General features: G+C 40.9%; 1 protein-coding gene across 1 annotated transcript in view; it reads right to left on the bottom strand.

Annotated features, from left to right (window-relative positions):
* Positions 1–14,237, bottom strand: part of slc24a3 (solute carrier family 24 member 3) — a gene marked incomplete at both ends in the record, with an annotated part of 75,260 nt that overhangs the window by 53,609 nt on the left and 7,414 nt on the right. Inside the window, one exon of the mRNA XM_080848343.1 lies at positions 5,064–5,207. Within this exon, the coding sequence (XP_080704469.1) occupies positions 5,064–5,207 (144 nt within the window). The remainder of the gene's footprint in view (positions 1–5,063; positions 5,208–14,237) is intronic.

Raw genomic sequence — 14,237 nt, forward strand, 5'->3', positions numbered from 1 at the left:
TCCAGGACCAAGAGAACAGAGCACTTCACTCTAGTTCTAAAATCTTTACATTGTCTTCCGGTTACTTACATAATCAATTTTAAAGTGTTGCTGCTAGTCTATAAATCACTGACTGGTTTGGGAATACATCTCTAATATGTTAAAATAATAGAAACCGATTCGGCCTCTTAGATCCATGGACTCCGGTCAGCTAGTAGAGCCAAGTCCAAACATGTAGCTGTTGTGCTGCATGCCACTACAACAAACTGCCAGAAGATGTGCCCTAAATGTAGCATTTTTTAAATCAGGTTCTCTTCTCATTTGCCTATGATTGCCCTCTATAATTTGCTCTCTAGTATTACTGCATTTAGTCTTAATTTAATGATATTACTTATCGTTTAACCATATACTGTTATATATATCCTTTATTTATATGTATGTTTGATCCATTATTTAATGAGGCTAATTGAATTGCCTCACCCTGGCAATTGCCAACTGTTAAGATGGTTGCCTAAGCTAGAGACCTTGCATGTTTTTCCGTCACATGGAGGCTCACACTCGGCAGTCGCCATTGTTACCGTACCGTTATGGGGGCGACAGTTGAACAGGGGGTAGAGGAGTTGTTTAGTAATCGTGAGGTTTCTGGTTTGATCGCCCACTCCTCCTTACTAAGTATGCAATTGTCCTTGAGCAAGTCACTGAACCCCTAAAACTGCTCCTGATGTATGAATGCAATTTCCTTGTTAGTAGCTTTGGAAAAAAGAGTGCTGTTTATTCCTGATACATTAATTTGCATGTGAAAGGGGTACTTGTGACAGGAAGTGGCACCTGTGAGGTCACATGTGAAATGACTAATAAGCCAGTTTATGAACAAAAAAACACTAGGCACCTGGGTGTGTGCGCGTGCGTGTGTGCATGTGTGTGTGTTTGAGTGTGCGTGCGTGCGTTCATGGTTGTGTGTGTGTGTGTGTGTGTGTGTGTGTAATTGCACATGTGTACATGTTCTCCTCTGTTCCCTGTAATAGTGACCTTGGCGACTCTCAAAGCTAATGAGTAACATGAATTATTATCCATCTTGGTACCAGATATATTTGTTTTGCTTTAGCAGGTCAGAGGTCAGCTGTCATTCAAATTGCGACAATGATCACCACAGCCACAGTGAGCACTGCTGTAATACTGCACCAATGACCACCACAGCCACAGTGGACACTGCTGTAATACTGCACCAATGACCACCACAGCCACAGTGGGCACTGTTGTGATACTGCACCAATGACCACCACAGCCACAGTGAGCACTGTTGTGATACTGCACCAATGACCACCACAGCCACAGTGAGCACTGTTGTGATACTGCACCAATGACCACCACAGCCACAGTGAGCACTGCTGTGATACTGCACCAATGACCACCACAGCCACAGTGAGCACTGTTGTGATACTGCACCAATGACCACCACAGCCACAGTGAGCACTGTGAAAGGCACAGTATAGCACATAGATGACATACATTAGGTAAATCCATTATAACGTTTGAACATATGCATGCATTTCATGGGGAAAATGGTTGGCTTCCTGTCAAGATGAAGATGATAAATTGTGGTCAATGTATTCATAATGTTTAAAAACTCCTTCTAAGAAGTAACAAATCATGAAACAGCAGTCTCTTCTCAACTGAAATCACACCTGATGACAGCTTTGCACACTCTTGGCATTCTCTCAATCAGATTTATGAGGAAGTCACCTGGACTAGACAGAAAATAATGCATGTTTGAGGCGCTCATGTGGCCACAAGGTGAAGTAGAGTATATTTGAAAATGTGTGTGTTCAAACACAAGCTGTTGGCAATGATTAACATCCGTTGATAATCAGAGTTTTTAATGACTCTACTGTAATAGATTAGTTTAGGAATGAACAAGCTTCTTCGCATAACCTGAGTGTAGGTAACTAGATATCATCTCATGCTCTGATAATGCATCTACACATGAGGAGAGGATAGAGAGTGGTGTGGTGATAAGGAGCATTCAATTGTGCAGGAAAGCAAGAATAATCCTAATTAAAATAATTACAGCATTTCAAGATGGAGATCATAATTAGGCGGAAACAAGCCATTAAGTATTTTTCCTTCTAAATATAACATCTTCAGATGGGGCACGGTTTAAAATACAAGGCATTCAATTAAATTATTAAATGCATTTAAATAGCACTGTTAATAGCACAGAAATACTTAACCTACCACACACACACACACACACACACACACACACACACACACACACACACACACACACACACACACACACAGAATAGACGAAGGAAACCCAGCACTGTTGCCAAGGCGCCAGGCTGGGGGGAAAGCGGGCATCTGGGCCCCTTCCATGGGCATCTTTTTTTCCCTCTTTAACAACGACATCAAGAGCATGTTTGAGAGAAAGAGAGAGAGAGAGAGAGAGAGAAAGAAGAAAGAGAGAGAGAGAGAGAGAGAAAGAGAGAGAGAGACGAGAGAGAGAGAGAGAGAGGGACGAGATCAAGAGCATGTTTGGCACGGAACACAGCCTCCTAAAACACCAGAACCCCACTTGGAATGGTTCGCGCAAATCCAGCCATGGAAAAAAACAATAACAAACCCAGCCCCTGTATGCTGAGTGAAGGAATCTGGGCTCCTTTGTGAAAACACATCTAACACATTAGGCTTTTTTACGAAGCCCAGAACACCTATGGGAAACTCCCGGCGGAGGGGGAGCCTCTTTGGTTTACTCAAGTGTAAACTGGTCTAACTGAGCTGCTAGAGTATAACACTCCTAGACAGCACATAGAGTGGAATGTGTATTGGATAAGTATTTAACAAAAAGGTATGAAAGTTGTCATGATACCAAACGCTTGATAGTCTGTAACCAGTACCAGGGACATTTTTCTGGTTCTTGCCACCAGTTCGATACCAAAACCAAATCAGTAATGGCAGGAAACACTATACTGTTAGCTTAGCTGGCTAGCATTATCTTAAGAGTAAACATTACAATTACATTACATTAACTTAACTTAACTTAACTTAACTTAACTTAACTTAACTTAACTTAACTTAACTTAACAGTAGACATTACAATTACATTACATTAACTTAACATAAAGAGAAGCAGGAAACAGAAGCAGGAAAGAGAGAAGCAACAGACCCCTGCTCAACGCGACCTTTCCAGTGGTGCATTCCCAGGTTCTCTACAGTCAGGCAGATAGACTGTACTGTGGTATGTGTGTATACTGAAATAACTCACACTGTACAAAGTTCTTCTTCAGTTTTTCATATCAAAAGAGAGAACTGATGTCAATCAACAATGGTATTTTTCCTGTCCCTTTATTAATGTATCAAAGTGGTTCACCCCATAACAGCACCTTCACCTACCTCTATACGCAAATTCTGTAATTGAACAAAATCAAACTTCAATCGTTAAATTCATAGTTTATGGTGGTTTAAATGATGCTCAACCATGTTAGGGGTCATTATGTATCACCTGATCATAAAAAGTATCATAAAAAAATAGGCAGTGTATAAAGTAGCTAGTGCTGAGACAGAGTGCATAAGAAGATATGATGTGTCTGAAGGGATGTTAGACTAGTAGCAATCCTATTACAACTCAGGCCTTTGTGTCCTTATGCCTTATAGGTACTGTAGTATTTGAAGAGGAGGATGGTGGCTCTGGGTGTGGGGCATGCAATCAATCTTCACTCAGTATCGATGAGTCTTTGTCTGGGCCAACACTTTAGTACTCCCACTATCAATTAAGCTAGCCTTAATGAACTAATTAATCAATTAAGTTAGGCTCAATAAACTAATTCATCAATTCAGCTAGTTTTGATGAACTAATTGTCATTGCGGGAGTGGCCAAAGCAGTGCAGCTCAGTCAACTATGGCAGATGAGCGATGGCTTTATCGGTGTACACAATAAATAACCGGAAGCACAAAATGATATGGTAGTAATGGAACTCCTGTATAACAGGAGTAGAGTGGAGAAGAACTGTCATAAGAATGACATGACACATGTCATACACATTTATGACACGTTATTTTTGTTCATGACTGGTTCATGACTGTTGTCATAATGTGTCATTCGGTGTTTTTAGGGTTAGGGTTAGGGTTAGGGTTAGCTGTGTGTACAAACACCGAATTACACATTATGACAACAGTCATGAACCAGTCATGAACAAAAATAACGTGTCATTAATGTGTATGACATGTGTCATGTCATTCTTATGACAGTGTCATGTCACCCTTATGTAGACCCCTTCAAATAAAGTGTTACCGAACATTCATATGCTTCATGAACAGCCTTATTTAATCAACTTCCATGGGTGCAGAGTCAGACCAACAGATATGCTAGCGAATAACTTGAAGTGCACAATCACCACAGAGACACACTATGGAGCAAACATCATCCATGTCCAAAAAGCTTAAATATCGTATGGGTCTCCACAACAGCACGTGGCATCACTTTGAAATTTGATTTTGAAAGTTAATTTAGGCAATGAACAAAATACCTTTTCTTCTCTCTCTAGGTATATAATCTTATTATAACTCCAGATATAATACTCTTGTACTGCTGTGTAGACAGACAATCCTTTTGCTCTATTTGTTCAAACCAAACACTGTAATAATTACACTCACACCTTTGTTACCATAGAAGGGCTTCAGTTAGGTTCGATTACCAATATCGCAACCCCTAAACACACACACAAACACACACACACACACACACACCCACCCCCACCCACACACACACACACACACACACACACACACAAAGATAACTGAGGTTTTTCTAAAGTGCTCAGACAATGCTGTGCATTGACAAGGTAAAATCGATGCTAAGCCTTTAGCTCCAGCATCAAGACCATGTGACTTATGAGGACTGCAGTCCTCCTCTGAAGCATGCAGCTGAGACCCAGGTGTCCTCAGGGTACTGATTTTTACTCAATGATTGAGCAAGTACGCAGTTTGCAGTGTCCTGTGCCGTATATCGTATTTCAGGACTCTAACTCAATACACAATACATTCAAGGATGGGGGGAGTGTTAGAGTTAGGTGCGTCCTTACCTGGCTCGGTACAGTTCTTGGGCAGCCGACTTGTCTCCACCGTCGTCTCTGGTATATACGTGAAGGTATCTTCGTATTCTTGCAGTAACCGACGGCTCTCCCAACTCGGACTAACCTTGGATCCACTGCTGGGTGTGCGGTCACCTACACAGACACGAGAGACAGACGCATGTCTGTTAAGGGACTGCTTGATGTGAAACATTGACGCTTGGCACTGTTCTTAAAAGAGCCATTGAGGGACTTGAGTTGTGAAAAATCCTCTTATATAAAATACCTATTGAGGGATCAGAAAATGACATGTCATACTGAAGAATGCAAACAGTCATGAAATCCGGGTAGCATTCATGTCTGATGCCGATATTCTTTTTTATTGGAAGGAGAATGCTAGTGCTTTTACAAAATGTCATCGTTTGTTGCGTGTTTAGTGATACCCATGTCAAATGTGTTCCCACTACCTACAGTCACTGCCAAGTGGCAGACGTAGGGATGTCATATTTGTATCCAAAGTATCTATGGTGATGCAGTGGCATTTACTCATTTACTAATCAACTGTTATATGCTAATTTACTCATCAACTGTTATATGCTCATTTACTAATCAACTGTTATATGCTCATTAACTAATCAACTGTTATATGCTCATTTACTCATCAACTGTTATATGCTCATTAACTAATCAACTGTTATATGCTAATGTTCTCATCAACTGTTATATGCTCATTTACTAATCAACTGTTATATGCTCATTTACTAATCAACCGTTATTTGCTTATTTACTCATCAACTGTTATATGCTCATTAACTCATCAACTGTACTCATATATTCATTAATTGTTGTATACTCATCAACTAAACATCAGTTTTCACATGTGCACATCACATTTTCTTGACAAATACGAGAAGTATGAGAGGCTTCCATACTAAATTCTAAATACTAAATCCGTTGTGAAATCATCACTCCAATCTTGTAACAGACTGTGATTTTACTTGATGGTGTTCCTGTTTAATGATGGGCTTGTTAAGTGGTCAATTGCCACGGAGGGCCAAGGCCATGGCATAACCCCTGAAGAAAGGTTCTTTGGTCCTCTGGAATCCTTACAGATTCTACTTGAAACCTTTTCAAAAAGGTCTTGGTAGAATCATTGGATTATTAGTATGATATTCCTAAAGGCTGTTTACATTGTGCCTATAAAAAAAAACACCTTAAAAGGTTATCTTTAAAATCCTGCAGATAGTTTTTTTGGTCCAAACCCTTTGGATGATCAGCTTCACCAGCTCTCAGCCTCAGAAGTTTCAGTAGAAAGTTATATTATTCATGTACAACCTTTAAAGGCATTTCTGTTGAGTTCAGAATGCATGAGAAAATAACTGGGGGAAAAAACACAAAACAGAGACCAAGCGAATCACAGAAAAGCTAGGCATTCAGCTGCAAGAGAGTAATATTTATAGTTGACAATTTCACATGGCTTCAGTGGCATTTCAGTGAGATGTTTGAATGTAACATGAAATAGAAAATGCTAATCAGCTTTCAGCCATTGCAAGCATTCTCAGAGCTCAAGAGCGGAGCACCACTATTTGGCTAAACATTGGCCTCGGTCGCTGGATTAGATAACGCTCTTCACACTCCCATTCAGCCTGGCGTTAAGCAGCGCATCACTCCACTCTGTTCACATGGTGCTCACAAGGACACCGGCAGCCCAGAATGCCCAGAAATGTAAATGGTGTTAAAACCTCACACACACATGCTCTCACACACACACACACACACACACACACACACACACACACGCACACACACACAGCAGTAACAGGCGGCGGGTCGCTATCGTCTGGGAATATTCATGAGGCCCGTCTGTTGCGCCGGGCTCGGCACTGACGGTGTGGCGGCACGATCGCGGGGCCAGTGTGAGCGTACCGAGCGGTGGGATGATGACCCAGCCACAGCGGGGGCCCCTGCCTCTCCGCTGCGTCTCACAAGTGGACGATTATTCTGGCAGCACTGCCATCCGGGTCACTGTGTCCTCGAGCGCCTCTCCATAGTACATCCCCCCCCCCCCCCCCACACACACACATACACACAGACACACACACACACACACACACACACACACACACACACACACACACACACACACACACACACACACACACACACACACACACTCCCCTGCCAGCTCATCACCGCTTCCCTCATCATCAGGCAGTCACTATGCAAAGGCCTTCCTCCTTGTTGCCCTCCACCCAACCCCCCCACGTCAGTTCCACTGAGCTAAAAATATGACTTCTATTTTTATCCCACGTAAGGGAAAAGAAACACAATTACCATCCCTTTTGCTGCCGATGAAGAAAAAACATACTTATGACATGCGCCAAGGGATGATGACATCAAGACCCCCGCTCTCCTTTTCTCTAGCTTTTCCTCTATTTGATCTGTCTTTCTCTCTCTCTCTCTCTCTCTCTCTCTCTCTCTCTCTCTCGTCCTTGGTATGACCTACAGTGTTCATGTTGGTGGATGGAGAGGACACAGGAAAAGAATAGAGCAGGGTGAAAATGTACCAAAACAGTCATCTCCAACTTTTTACCAAATCATTTTAATAAATACATATTAAGGTATATTTTAGATTTTAGACAAAGATTTTCCTACATTTCAAATGTTATAATCTATAACAGTAATGAGGTCCTTTAAACAGATTGTGATATCCCCCAGAGATGAATTGTCCCTTTGGCATTTACTGAAGTGACATTTTCCAATTTGTCAATCCAAGAGAAATTATTGTGGATTTATTCCCACCACAGTAAATCTGTGAATTGACTGGGATATTTACGTATTTGAGGTCATATCGCACCACATCTCTGAAAAAGAATACAGGCTGCCACAAGTTTTGGTGTCTGTCACCTCTCTTGTTCTTATACGTACATGCTGTTCTCCAGTGACACTGAACCAAAGGAATAGATGCTACAAAACAAGTCTTCTGACATCTTGACAGGCTGGTGTCAGGCATCCTCCCAGACAAAAGATGGAAGTGTTAGATGTTAGCTGTAATGGTGAACCACTGCTGCAGATAATACTCTATGTCTTTGTGGTCTTATCAAGCATCATAGCTGAGCAAAGGAGGCAGAGATCTGGCATTTTGTCTATGTGTGTATGTGTATACGCGTGTGTGTGTGTGCCTGCATGCGTGTTGATTGGTGACTTTTTTGAATGTTTGCTGGGTGTGTATGTGCATGCATCTACATGGACACTGTTTATGTATCCCATAGAAAGCCAGTGAATATGTGTGCATATACAGTGTACATGTTTTGGGTTGGGTTCTGTGAGACCTAGAACGAGGCTGTGAATATGGGTGCGTATACATGTTTTGGGTGGGTTCTGTGAGACCTGGAATGGCTCAGTGGAGAACTACAGTAAGTACTGAAACCCCCCCCCCCCCCCTGGTCTCTGCCTTCCTCTTCCCCTCCTCTCCTCTCCTAGCCTCTCCTCTTCCCTCCTCTCCTCTCCTCTCTCTCCTCTCCTCAGTGGCAAGAGTGACGGAGACTGCCCCTGCTTGGAGACATGTGTCCAATTAGGCATGCAGCGCTGCCCCCGCGTGCTACAGCATGTTGAGAGAAGAGAGAGAGAGAGAGAGAGCAAGAGCTATCTATCTATCTATCTATCTTGCTCTCTTTCTCTCTCTCTGCCTCCCCTCTCTCATTTCATTTCTTCCTCACTGTGCCCGCACAATGACAAATCTACTTCAGACATCATGTGGGCTTCTGACGTTATGTTGTAACAGCATTATCGGTTCAATGATGCGGAGATGCTCAGAAGACACACTTCACACTGTTTATTAGTGTGCATGTGTGCATGTGTGTGTGTGTGTGTGTGGAGGGGGGGGGGGGGGGGGGGGGGGGTTGTTCTATGGAGATCTGAAGTAACAGCTCAGATGACAGAGGACCACTGATGTAAGACCCTGTTAAACAAAGACTGAGTCAGACAGATAGCTCTGAAAATGATGTGACAACAAGGTTTTTTAACATATGTGAATAGGGGGATGGCAGGTAGCTAACAGGTTCTCCTCTAACATCTGCTGAACGCACACAACAACGCAGATACCACTGGTACTTGGACGAAGGCTACAGAAACCTATACAGTTTTGTTTCTCATTCTTAAATGGCAATGAGCTCTGAAGGGCGGCAAAAGACCGACTTCCCCAAATGTAGCTAGAAGAACCATAGTGCTGGTGATAAGTACTAACATCACTGCTGCAGAGAAATGATCAACAATAGAGGTGATTTCCCTGAGGTCAAAAATAGATATCGCAAAAAGCCTGCATTTTTCTAGCTCTCTCTCCCCCTCTCTCATTCTCTCTCTGATTATTATAATCATAAATATGGTGAATTAGGAAAGGCGAAGCATGTCTAAAATAAATAATGTAAACTTTCATGACAAAAATACATGTTTTCGTTAGTATTATGCAACCTCCCAAAACATATTTGAGCCCAAAACAGAAATAGTCAGAGGGGTGACAGAGTATTCATATCTCCTTGGTTTCTGGAGCCTCCAGGAAGCATGCACATATGTTTGTAAAGTAAGTTTGTTTATCAGTAACAACATAAGAAAATAAACTATGATTCGGTTTACAGTGCAGGGACTTATTTATCTGAGATAAATTGTGCATGCAGCCTCTTTTTAGCAAATGAGAAGCCTAAAAATATTCACATCCAGACCTCATAGAACTGTATAGGTGTGAACACCCCACAATGGCTCCACAGGAGAGGGACTGCAGTAGGCACTTGCCCAAGCTCCCAAACGACGCACTGTGCTGGAAGAAAGACCTTGTTTCAACACGGTTTCATACATGGCACTCAACTAATGAGGCAATGAGAGGGGAATCACCAGTGGTGGAATGTAACGAAGTATTTTTACTTCGTTACTGTACTTCGTTACATTTTTACGTATCTGTACTTTACTTAAGTAAAAATAATAGTGCATACTTTTTACTTTTACTTCATTACATTTTGCAGCTATTATCTATACTTTTACTCCGCTACATTTCTACAATATGTGTCGTTATTCGTTACATTTTATGAACACAGTTTCCCAAAAAGTTGCCTACACAAAAATATGGATTGCGTTGCTTTAGGACGTTTCAGCCAATCAGGTGGCTCTATCAGCTCCAATGACAGCAGAGTGTGTATTTGGCACTGGCAGCACTACGGTAGCCTTGCCTGTTTTGCTTAAACATTCGACAAACAGCCGGACTAACAAACAACTTTTCAGCATGGATTGAGAGTCAGCCTCATCTGAGGACATGTTCAAGTTCAGAGGCCACAAGAACAACTCGTGGAGGTTTCAGTGCGTTTCCTGTCTACCTCAAAAAAGGAGTTGCTACCCTTCAAAAATTCGCCTTCAAATTTGGAGAAACAGGTCGAGTTATGCTGAGTTCATGCTATGCTAAGTTAATGTCTATGACTTTTGCATATCGTATGTGGTTACTGACATGATTTTATACTGTTATCTAGCAAAATACATGTGGACAAACAGCAATAGCATCAAAATAACACGATTGTACCTTGATTATTTATTTAACGTAGTGGTAAGATAAAGCTGGAAGTTTAGCAATGTCAAGCTAACGTGAAGATTTGCCTTTTTTATTGACTGGTTATTGCCTGGCATGCAAACTTAATGCCTAGTCTTGGGTTACTCAATATGTTTTTTTTTTTCCTTTTCTGCAATCAATAGAGCATAAAACTCTGCATTGACCAGTTTAACAACTCCATTTGTTTTTCATATTTCCATTTTTTACACGTTTACAATTAAATAAAAGATTAAAAGATACAAAATTGTGTCTTTATTGGTTTGGCTTAATGGTGTTAACTTTACAAATAATCCCTGGTAGATAACTTGTCATCTGCAGAATTATAAAATAGAGTGTGAACAGTTTTACAGACAATAGGCCCAATAAGTACACCAACCTTTCCAATGAACAAATGTTGTTGCTTATAATTATTATTACTAGTAGTGACATCTGTAGAGGCATTTATTACCAGTCGCTATTTCTTTATCAAAATGGCACAGCCTAGACATTGAAAGACAGCCTATTGCGTGAGTACTTTTACTTTTACTTTTAAAGTAAATTTAAAACTGAGTACTTTTTACTTTTTACTTAAGTAGGATTGTTGATGTAGTACTTTTACTTTATACTTTTACTTTCATTTTCCTGGGTACTTGTACTTTTACTTAAGTACTAAACTTCAGTACTTCTTCCACCACTGGGAATCACCATCAGGCCCAAACAATGGCGAGTCTCTCCGACCTTACCCCCATACTGTCAACGCTGCGGTAAATTTAGCCCCCCATCTATCCAGCCCTGCCTAACGTTAATCACCCAGTTCATCTTCATTAACAAGTTGAGCGAGGCACTGGATGGGAAAAGGACAAGAGGGGAGAGGAGCGGCGTTGAAGACCCTGAACACCTGCTCTCCGTGGAAAGCTGAAACCAGGTATGCACACCTTCCCTCCCCTCTCTCACAATGGGGGATGTCAGCAGATCTCTCCAAATCAATTATCAATAATCAATTTGCATAAAAAGCCAGCTGAGCGAAGCTACTAGGATTGACTAAAACTAGAATAGATGCACCTAAACAAACACGGTGACCGCTTTCGCGGGGTTAATGACCTCACTCTCCAATCTCTTGATTATATCTCTGGTGGTTTATACAAAGATCCAGGGGCGGATTTAGAGGCGGGGCCAGGGGGGCCGAGGCCCCTCCTCTAATTTGATTGGCCCCTGATTGGCCCCTGTTCTGCCAATCACCTGGCGAGAAAACCAAGCGGAAAACCAAGCGGAGAATTAAATGATCACTGCTGCAGTTCCACCTCTAAACTGTTGGTGGCAGTGCGCCGGTTGCGTCAATACAAGTGAATAGAAGAAGAAGCGTTCTGTTCCTGCCGGTTGCTGCGTAGCGCAGCATTTTGTACACGTGCTGTTTTCATGACGAATGCAGCATATAACTCACTCTGGTTGGTTAAAAATACACATGGGGTGGGTCTTAAGGCTTTGGTGACCACCAAAACGAACTTTGGTTGGCTGAAAATCACGTCAATCAATCAGATAGCCACGCGATATTCTGTGTTTGTTTTCAGTGAATCTCAAATGGTGCACTTCATCAGACATATCGTAGTAGACAGATGAATGGCGAGGTAAGAGAAACTAAATTAAGGTGCATGGTATTTTGAAAGAGGTCGATCATCACCAATAGGCTAATATCATTAGATATGAGCTTGCATTTTCATTAAGCAGGAAAAATTAACCTTCGACATGCAGGGATAGCCTGCCTGCTACTGTTGTGTCAACTCGCAAGCGCAAGTTAAAAAGAACAATGCTGCTAATTCTAAATGATTTAGCAAGTACTCTATGCGATCTCCGAATCACATTTCTCATTCCTAGCTGGATGAATTTCAAACTTATGTGTATCTATGAATTGCAGTGCATTGCCTAGGCTATTTATTTGTGTACAATGCTCGTCTGAGTCACTTGGGTGTGCTAAGCGTTGAGTCTCGACGGGCCAAGTAATTGGACTTGAATTCATTTGTCAGGCGTTTTAGCGCAAAGCATGGGAATCGGAGAACTCTTCTTTTCTGAAGAGAGAGAGAGAGAGGTGTATACATGCTTTTTGCCACCTTGTTAGGACTAGCGACTATAAACAAAGCTTAGAAGGAGAAGCTGGTGTGTGTGTGTGTGTGTGTGTGTGAGTGTGAGTGTGAGTGAGTGAGTGAGTGAGAATATGTTGTTGTATATGGGCCATTCTACCGAATTGGTGCAAAGTCAGGTCGGAAATATTTGGATTTTTTTTATGTTTTATTCCCAAAACTTTGTCCGTATGTATATTGTACCATATCTAAAGTACACTTATCTAGTAAAAGAACAGTCAATTTTTATATTGTATTTTCAGAATGTGTTGGAATGTTTTTCCTCTTCCAAAAATTGTCACTACCGAAACATCACATTTACTATAGTAAAAAAGTATTATTATTGACCTGTTCAGATTGTGTTTCCTTCCCTTCTCTGAAGAGTATTTTTACAAATATTTCTTGAAGGTTTTCACAATGAAATCCATAAAAATGATTTTTTTACCAAATTTTCAAGTTCAATTTATACAATTCATCAAAATCTAAGTGCAATATTTCTTTGTAAAATGCTAAATACTGATCATATTGATTCCAGAGTTGTTCATTGATGAAATTGAACATACATTAATCCAATCAGTATCATAACATTTTAGTTGATTACTCAATATACTTAATTTTTTACAAAACATCCTGTGTTTCGGTAGTGCTGCACTGTTTCGGTAGTGACATCCAGTGTTTCGGTAGTGACTGCACTGTTGGATGGATGTTCATTTCTCTCCCAAAATCTTCCAAAAGGTGCTCTGGGCCGCCCTTTAGTCCACACAATACATTTATTTAAAAATGATGGGATTGAACTACTTACCAATTCATTTTGTCACTACCGAAATCATCTGGTCACTACCATATGTTTCGGTAGTGACTGTTTCGGTAGTGACAATTCTAGCTAACTTTAAGCATAAATAAAGAATTCTAACAAGCACACGGCATGCAAACACATCTTTGAAGAGGTGAACACACATACAAACATAAGATTTTCCATGAAACCCCAAAAGGTTTACTTAATTGAAGAAAACATGCGTTTCGGTAGTGACAATTCTTAAGGTTACACGTCGATTTTCAGACTTTGGAACACATTTATATAAAAACTATGGGATTTAGCTACTTACCATTCAACCATGAGGGTCAGAGATGCAGTGTCACTGCATGGTCAAAAATGCAGAGTCGTGGCTAAAACACAGGCTCAGCCAATGGACTAAAACTCTTGTGTTTCGGTAGTGACATGAAAACTAGGGACATGATTTTTTGAGTATAGAAAATTGATTTAAAAATTAAACCCACAATAAATCTAAATATTCCAAGTTCTGTTTCAACCCAATCAAAAAGATCTTTGAAATTAAATCATTGAAAAAAATCTAAAAAAATTGAAAAGTGTTATTTAAAGGCATTGAAATTTAGATGTCAGGGTTGGGGACAGCTACTTCCCAATAGAAAGTACCCTATAAATGATGATTTTGTATATATTTAGCTTATCACTATCTCATGTAATGCATTGGGTTTATATAG

The sequence above is a fragment of the Sprattus sprattus genome (assembly GCF_963457725.1).
Source record: "Sprattus sprattus genome assembly, chromosome: 12".
NCBI lineage: Eukaryota > Metazoa > Chordata > Actinopteri > Clupeiformes > Clupeidae > Sprattus > Sprattus sprattus.